We start from the raw sequence: 9,194 nt of genomic DNA on the forward strand, positions 1-9,194 counted from the left end.
CGGACAAGACTACTACCACGCCGTTAGACCCATTGAATTCATCTTGGGAGATGATAAAAACTCACCGTGTTCCGTTCGCCTACCGATAGGTTGGGTCTTAAGTGGTCCGTTGCCGCCGTCCGGTAATTCTACTTCTTCGTGTTTCAAGTGTGTTGTTGAAGATTCTTCTCTGACCGACCAGATAAAATCCTGGTACGAGTTGGAATCGTATGGTGCTTTCAAACAAGTCAATGCCCGTTCCGCCGCGGATAAACATGCTTTATCCATCCTCAATTCTGAAACCGTTCACAATGGCGAAAGATACATTGTGCCTATGCTTTGGATTGATAGTAATGTCAGTCTACCAAACAATTATTACTCGTCACTCGCCCAATTTAAATCATTGGAGAGAAGGTTAAGTAAAGACCCTGAGCTGCGCGAAAGATACGCAGAAACAATTAGAGAGGACATTAGGAAAGGCTATGTCGTTACCGTCGAACCGCATGATCCACGTAAGCGTTCCGATCGCGAGTGGTATCTTCCGCACCAGCCCGTCGTAAATCCGAATAAGCCGGGTAAGGTGCGCCGAGTCCTTAATGGGGCTTCTAATTTCGCTCCGTTTTTTGTGGCGGGAGGATACCACTTCCGATGTGGTAGTTCATCAGTACACTCGCCATATATTCGGCGCACGGGATTCGCCTACGTGCGCCAATTTCGCGTTGCGTGAAACAGCAACTGATAATATGTCCACATACCCTGAGGCCGCCTCAGTCGTAAATGAAAATTTTTACATGGACGATTACTTGGATTCATTCGAGAACGTTACCCAAGCAATTAAAACTAGTCGCAATTTGGTTTCCTTACTAAAATTGGGAGGATTTAATTTGACTAAATTTGTCAGTAATGCTGATGAAATCACTTCAGCAATGAACCCCGAGGAATCCGAAACCTCATCTTCACCCATCAAGGAAATATGTAACGGTGCCGAACAATCATCACACGTCTTAGGTCTTAAGTGGGACCATGTGAAAGACACATTGGTTGTTAGCAGAGGCGTGGATCGTCCTCTCGATAAAGCAATAACTCAACGAACCGTCTTGAGTTTCGTCTCTTCTGTGTTTGACCTTGTTGGGTTAGTAGCTCCATACACAGTTAGGGCCCGTCTTTTACTGAAAGATATTTGGAAAATCAGTGGTCAAAGTTGGGACGACGAATTGCCAGAAGACATAAGAGATAAGTTTCTCGAGTGGCACTCCGGTCTCCCTCTCTTAGGGCAATTGACTATTCCCCGTTGTTACTTCACAGAGCCTGTTGATCAAATTGAGCTCCACATGTTCGGTGATAGCTCGCAGGACGTTTTCTGTGCTGTTGGATTTTTGCGCGCGCGACTTGCGAGCTCGCATAAAACTCAAATATCCTTCATTCTTGGTAAAGCTCGCGTTGCGCCCATGAAAGCGCTATCTATACCGAAGCTAGAGCTTCAAGCTGCTCTGCTCGCCACACGACTAAAAGATGATATACTAACCGCACTTACCGTCTCTATTAATCATGTCTTTATGTGGACAGATAGTACAACAGTTTTGCAGTGGCTAAACTCCACTGAAAAATTACCTGTATTCGTCGCTAATCGTGTCGGCGAAATCCTCGAGTCGACCACTATTGATGAGTGGCACCATGTTCTGAGCGGCGATAATCCAGCTGATACCGGTACGCGGGGGATTTCTTCGGAAGCCCTAAAGGATAGCAGCTGGGTTATTGGTCCGAGCATCCTCAGGACTACTGATTGGCCGTTTATACCCGACGAACGTGTAATCAATAAAATTTGTTTGAAGGGTCCTACTTGTGATGTTGATAATTGCTTGGAGACATCATCATCCTTCGTCACCGATGTCACATCAATCAAACATCCCGAACACGGGTTCAATTGGGAAAGGTTCAGTTCCTTTACAAGATATAAACGAGTAGTCGCTTTTATGTTGAGGGTGTTGCCTTCACATAAGCATTTTCGTGGTAAAGACTTACGAATCACCGACCCCACTGAACTTGATATTGCAGAAAGCAAACTGATTCATCTTGCTCAGATGGAATCCTTTCCCATTGAGTTAAAAGCACTCACCGCTGGCAAACCTATTAAGAATAGTAGTAAAATTGCCACATACTCGCCATTTATCGGTCCCGCTGGAATCATTCGTTCCACCGGACGGATTGTGCGCTTAGTGAATACCGAGTTTGATACTAAGCACCCAATAATACTCGACGCCCGACATACCTTAGTTCGTTTGTTGGCCCGCAGCCTCCACCATAAGCATTTTCATCAAGGATTAGATTACATGCACTCCGTTTTAAATATGAAATATGCAGTACTTGGGTTGCGTCGACTACTTCGGTCTATCGAAAATCAATGTGTAACATGCCGTAAACGCAAAGCAAGCACAATCCAGCCAATTATGTCCGATTTACCGGTCGAACGTCTCGGATACAAGCAACCACCCTTCAATCATACGGGTGTGGATTACTTTGGACCGCTTTACGTTCGGGTTCGCAGAAGCACGGAAAAAAGATGGGGATTCCTTTTTACTTGCCTCACCACCAGGGCTGTACACCTTGAGATTGTACCATCTCTGGACACCAGTTCGTGTGTCATGGGCATTGAACGTTTCGTTGCGCGCCGTGGTACGCCAAGCACAATCTGGTCGGATAATGGCACGAACTTCGTTGGTGCGGAAAAGGAATTACTTGCCTGCATCAAGAGCTGGAATGGCATGGCTCCGACCATTTTTGCACATAAAGGTGTTACTTGGAAATTTAACCCGCCAGGCGCACCCCATCATGGCGGCTCCTGGGAACGCCTCGTCCGAAGCGTGAAGCGCGTGCTGTACGATATCCTAGGCAGTAGGCGAGTCACTGAAGAGGTGTTAGGAACAACACTCTGCTTAGTTGAACAGGCTTTGAATTCGAGGCCAATCACTCCCGTTAGTACCGATTCACGTGAGTTAGAAGCGTTAACCCCAAACCATTTTTTGCTTGGACAACATGCCACAAGCTTTCCTTCGCTTTTACCCGGGGAGCACTTCGATCACAAGAAAAGGTACGTGCGAGCGCAGTCATATGCTAACGCGATTTGGTCTCGTTGGCTTCGAGAATATGTTCCCTCGCTGAATAAGCGTGTCAAGTGGCACACTCATTCTGACTTCACTCTTAAAACAGGCGATCTCGTGTGGGTGATTGAGTCCGATAGTCCGCGTGGGTACTACCCTCTCGCCCGAATCGTCAAGCTAAACTACGGACAGGACGGTTGCGCCCGATCCGCCCTTGTCAGGACCGCAACCCGTGAAGTCACGCGGCCGACCGTTAAGCTCGCTCCGGTTCTTCCTTCTTCAGGGGGGGAGGATGTTGCAATGCAAATGTAGAATAAAACAAGAGTATAGATGCATATAAAATAAGCACAGTTGGCCAAGCGGACTAAGACAAAGTAAGCTAACGCCGATTATATGTGTGAAATAACAGTTGACGTAGGTTCGAGTCCCCCACCTGCCCATGTATTAATATACTAAAAACGGGGGTTACTTCCTATTTTAACTGTTTTTTGGTTCTAATTCGGTTCAGCCTTGATTAAGGTTGACCGCCAAAAAGAGCAATTTGTCTCAAGGACATTACCGACCGGTTCTTGTGGCTAGCTTGCGCCGATTTGTACCAAAAACGGACAGATGCTAAAAATGTTGTATGATTTCCTGATCAATAGAAAAATACCGAAGTTTATCTATTGCTTGAGTTATTTACCGATAAATATCTCTTATTAATTTACGAATTTGGATTCAATTATTTTCGTTTGGAGATTAGCGAGCATACCGGTAACGACAGTTCAAAGAGACAAAACTTAGTTTCAAGATGTCCATGTGTTAAAATACCATTTTCTTAAATTATATAATTATATTAACAATTTCAATATTGCTTTATATATTAGTAATAAGAAACAGTAATAATAAATATATTATTCTAAATTTCCTAATACGAATTTCTTAATTACTTAATATATATAATTTCGGAGAAAGGCATTGAAGTTTTGGTTGAACACATTAGACAGTTCAAAGAGCCACTGCCACCATGATGCGATAATGCTGTTAGATTGAATTTCCATTTTAAGCCCCAATGCGCGAATGAAGAGAGTGCGTGGCGTTCCGTTTATTTTTTTTGATGTTGCAATTTAATTTTTCCATCGAAGTGTGTGCACATTTGTTAGGGGTTGATGATTTTATAGAACCATTCATTTTTCTTCTACCAGGAGAAAGTTTCTTAGTTTTGAAGAAAAAATTTTGAGAACTTAGTTTTAATGGTAAATTTTTGCGTTCAGATTTTTCAAAAAGAGGCCAGATATTCCTCTCTTCAAATTTTCTGGCTGCAATTTTTTGCGAACCTTTGAAAATATACAAATAATTTTAAGCTGGTCGTATCATGTATCACTTTTATCGACCTTGATCAATATTAATTGATATATATAATTTATTTCGAAAAGCGGGCATTCGGTTGACCTATACAGTTGACATATAATTTTACCATCTCAACCCAGGTGTTAAAGCGATCGAAATTCTTTTCGTCGAGTTCAAAATATCAGTGCTTATTCAATGATCTACTGATTATTCTCGAAACCAAAATTAAAAAAAATTGAAGTCATTCCTGTTTTTCATACGGTCATCTCGTAATCAAAGAACTTCGTAGATATAATTACGGAAACTTTAAAAGCTTCAGAATCCCAGAGATTGTGTGTAAGAATCAATTTGATAGTCAGTTAAATTACGCATTTAAATTATTTAATCAGTTTGAATCAGGAATGAAGCCATGCAGTTAACTTTTGTAATAATCAGTTAGCATTTAATCGATCTTGCAAAAGTGAAGATCAATTTTCATGCCTTTTCCTGAAACAGTTTTGCTGAAAATATTTCAGACAATATCTAGTACCACAAATCGTTATACAAATTACAGACTGATTGAAAATTAAGTTCAAATTGACAAATTAAATTTTACATACTCTTCAAACATCTTGAGCTCTATCAATACATCGTCTGATATTTTGTTCAAAATCACTGGTACAAAATCAAACAGTACGAGTAATTTCAGTTCAGCAGTTTCCATATCTCGGTACAGCTCGAAAGCGATGCTTGCTGCAAATTCGGGCCACGAATAATCCTGTGCTTGCAAAGCTACCCGAATAGAGTTAATTGTCGTGTCGTGGCCGCTAAGAAAAATCAACTTGAACGGGTTTTCGACGTCGAGAGAATTGAGAATATTCTGGAAGAGTCGTGAGCATGACTTTGCCACTCCATTTTGGGCTAAAAAAGGACCAATTACAGCATCTAACTTTGATTTTTTTTAAATAAGGGAGTTAGTTCTAAATGACATCAAAGTCCTGTACTTGTGTAATGCATCAGCTAAGAGCTTTTTTTAAAAAGTTTTTAGTTCGCACAAAGATTAAAAGAACAGAAAGCTGTCATATCATAGAAGTTTCGTTTTATATAGACCCCACATCAATTTTCTTTGACCATTTAAAAACAAGTTAGCCTTATATTCTGCAACGGATCTAGAATTTTTTCGGGGCATCCCAAATTTTTGTCGAATTTTTTTGGTTCATCAACATGGTTGCTTTTAGCCAGATCAAACAACTCAGAACACTAAAAGGATCCTGATTCGCCAAATTTTCATGCCGCAGTCAATTTTTGCCGAACCAATTGTGTTGTTTTTGAGCACTTTTTTGAAGGATTTGACAAAAAAAAATGATTTTTTTTTGCGCGCGATCCAAGCTCAAGTTTAGCTTATAATGACGCCAAATTTTTCGAAGTGGGTCCAAGATAAATCACTGTGCAAAATGGCGCCAAAGAGAGGACGCTTTGGGTTGTCAGGGTGTCGAATTTATGAGGACGGGGGGGGGGGTGGTAGGGCGATATGCGAGTGTAGCGAATTCTGACCGTGTTGTCTTAGCGAGCCCAACAGCAAAAAAAAATCTGAAAATGAGCGAACCCAGGATTTTTTCAGCAGTGATGACGTAACTCAGCATTTTGCTGCTGCTCCACAAATCTTCATCATCAAAAGGCAGAGAAGCTACCGCTTTTTTTGCTCATCTGCAGAAACTCCGTCGAGGTCAAAGGTCAGAAACGAAGTGACATAGTCCCTCACATTCTGAAGGTCGATTGATTCTTCTGCGACTTCAAATCGAGAGGCGAAGTCAAGTGCCCATTTCTGGAAACCAGGAATTTCGCGCACCATGAAATTGTAGGAGTTGGCTTTGTGACACGAGTCTCGAAGTTCCGGGAAACTAAAAAAGACGCAAGTTTTCAAGATATTTATATAGATTATTATTCAATCTAAAGCTGATTATTGCCTTCATGAAAAAATCAAATATGAGCTCGTCGGGCAAAAAAAAATGAAATTTTACTTTTAAAACCATGTGTTTTCCGTTTGAGGGAACTATCAGCCAATTTCAATAAATCCAGGAAATAGTAAGAAAGTATTATTTTTTGTCACGTTTATACTGCATTTCGCAAAAATGTATACTGTATTTGATAGGAAAAATTGAAGATTTACTTAAAGAGAACAGTTGATTACCGTTTGAAGGGAACAAGCAGCCAATTTTCGTCGGCATTATCGAAAACCCAAGTTTTGATTTTCGGGTTCTGTCGCGGACCCGTTTGCTCCTGCTCAAACAACCCGCCGAGCAAACAGCGCAACGACTCAACTGTTCGCTCGGTCCGGGACGAAAACGCGCAGACTCTTTGACTCGGCTGCTCGCCTTCCGTGCATGAGTTCGCTATACGTTCAACTTCGGAAGTGTAGCGAGTTTTGAGTCGTTTTCCGAGTGATCGCAGTTGTTTTGCTCCTTTTGAAGTCAGTTTTCCGCTACGGCTGAAATATCCACACAGACTTTGAAATTCAATCAAAAAATAAGATCGTGTTCTTGAGTCTCGAGTATTGAAAAATCTAGAATAAGATGTAACTTGTGTCATAAATATCGCATGAAAAAAAAACAATTAAGAAAGTTAATGGGGTCGACCTTTCTTTGACCTTTTTGTCCACCTTAATTTTTGACCTTTTTTAAATCGTCTCAATTGATATTCCGGGCTCTCCTTTTGAGGAACCAATGTGATCAAACTTTTCGCACCGAAGGTAAGTTTTAGCAAAAAAAAACAGACCAAATTGATATTTTGAGCAATTTTGTTAAGGTTTCGATCAAAAATTGCTTTTTGTTGCGCGGGACCTAATTTCAAATTTAGTATTAATTGGCGCCAAAAGAACTTTTATATAACATTCTGGATCTCTTGAACTATCCCCCCCCCCCCTTTGTAAAAAGGGGGAGACTCGTTACTAAGTACAAATTTTACATATGCTTAACCATTGAATTATTTCTTTATAGGGGTGGCAATTCGTGATTAGTTTAGGAGGGGGGGGGGGGGGGGGGGGGGAGTTAAAGAGATCCAAAGTTTTAGTATGCGAGGCTGAAATTCGAGGTCGTAAAATGGTAGAGTGGGAACCCTATGGGTAGAGAGAGTGTCGAATCGAATTCCTCGGGGGTAAGTTGGGTAACGTACCGAAAAGTAAACACGTCTTACTCGTAAGCCAATCAGAATCGAGAAAAAATATATAATTCGTTCGTTGTTTTCTTATCTCGATTCTGATTGGCTTACGACTGGTCTTCTTTATGACACTCGATTGTGATTGGTCTACGGCTTGTCTCTCAAAGCATTTTTACATTTTGAAGCACTTCGTCTATTTATAAGTTCAATTAAAACATACTCAGTGACAGTTAGAATCTCCATTTCATTTCTCGCTGCTGTAAACTTCTCACACTCTTCAGGAAAAACCACCAATTTCACATTCTCGTATTGAAGGTCATTGACCCCATCGAAGCAATTCGGGTCCAAATTGTCGAAGAAAGACTCTTCAAATCGCTCATTCAGGGTATTCGAGATCAGCTTTCGGTACTTAAATGGCGTTCTATGACCGTGTCTGAATATAATCACACTTTTCACTCGAGTATAATTTCTTGCAAGTTCGGCCTCCAATAATTCTGTGTCATTGCTAGAAAGGCTTCGGAAATTGTCGAACTCTTCAAAATTGAGTTTCATTTCCAAACAAAGCAAATTAGTTATATTTGCAGATGGATCAATTTAGTTTACGTAGAGTAGAAGAGAGTCACTTTTTTGTCACAAAATCTAAGATTTCAGGACAACTCTATTTTGAATGGGAATTGCAATACTGAACAAAAAGGTAAATTTGTGATCAACAAACAACTAAATTTTAAGTTAAGTTACACGTCATTTTGAGAAGTGTTGCAATATTGACGTAATGGTAAATATAATATTGATGGGTGCCGGACATCAAGCCGACGAGACTTCAAGCCGAATTGTAAAATTAGGGACTTCAAGCCCAATAGTTCCTTATAAAGTCGTGAAATATGAATAATTTGAAAATTTTTTTGAAAAATTTCTGAGTTTCATGATATTTCTTCACTAGTTATTGGCGTTTGGATATAAATTAAGCCTCCAAATGATGTTTTGGAAAGTTGAAATGCAAAACATGGTTGAAGGCATTTTTCATGTTTATAATTTATGCATTTCAAAAACCGCCTGATGTTATCAATGGATGCGAATCACAAGTGGTGCATTGTCATGAATAACGCTTATTAGGGACTAAACTTGCCAAAATTTTAGAAAAGCAACGTTTTGCAGATGATAAAATAGCGTTTTGAGGTGCTTGTAAAGTTTTAATTTCGGCTTCAAGTCCCTTCGGCTTGAAGTCACGTCGGCTTGTTGTCCTAGACCCAAAATTGATACGTCATTCATCTCCCAAATATGCTAAAAATAATTCCGACCTCACATTCACGTAAAAAGATTGACATACACACGGGTCTAGGTCAACAAGCCGACGGGACTTCAAGCCGAAGGGACTTCAAGCCGAAATTGAAACTTTACAAGCACCTCAAAACGCTATTTTATCATCTGTAAAAAGTTGTTTTTCGAAAACTTTGGCAAGTTTAGTCCATAATAAGCGTTATTCATGAAAATGCACCTCTTGTGATTGGCATCCGTTAATACTATCAGCCGGTTTTTGAAATGCATTAATTATAAACATGAAAAATGCCTTCAACCATGTTTTAATTTTCAACTTTCCGAAACATCATTTGGAGGCTCAAATTATATGCAAACGCCAATAACTAGTGAAGAAAG

The 9,194-nt window shown here is 40.4% G+C and overlaps 1 protein-coding gene across 1 annotated transcript; it reads right to left on the bottom strand.

The window, feature by feature from the left end:
- Positions 1-4,754: 4,754 nt before the first annotated feature.
- Positions 4,755-8,253, bottom strand: LOC134854222 (lysophosphatidic acid phosphatase type 6-like). The gene is made up of 4 exons (XM_063870392.1): positions 7,762-8,253; positions 6,577-6,873; positions 5,992-6,286; positions 4,755-5,306 (listed from the first exon to the last, which is right to left on the bottom strand). The coding sequence occupies exons 1-3, from the start codon at positions 8,091-8,093 to the stop codon at positions 6,073-6,075; spliced, it is 843 nt and encodes a 280-aa protein (XP_063726462.1). The 5' UTR covers positions 8,094-8,253; the 3' UTR covers positions 4,755-5,306; positions 5,992-6,072.
- Positions 8,254-9,194: the final 941 nt, after the last annotated feature.

Source organism: Symsagittifera roscoffensis, chromosome 9 (assembly GCF_963678635.1).
Source record: "Symsagittifera roscoffensis chromosome 9, txSymRosc1.1, whole genome shotgun sequence".
Classification (NCBI taxonomy): domain Eukaryota; kingdom Metazoa; phylum Xenacoelomorpha; order Acoela; family Convolutidae; genus Symsagittifera; species Symsagittifera roscoffensis.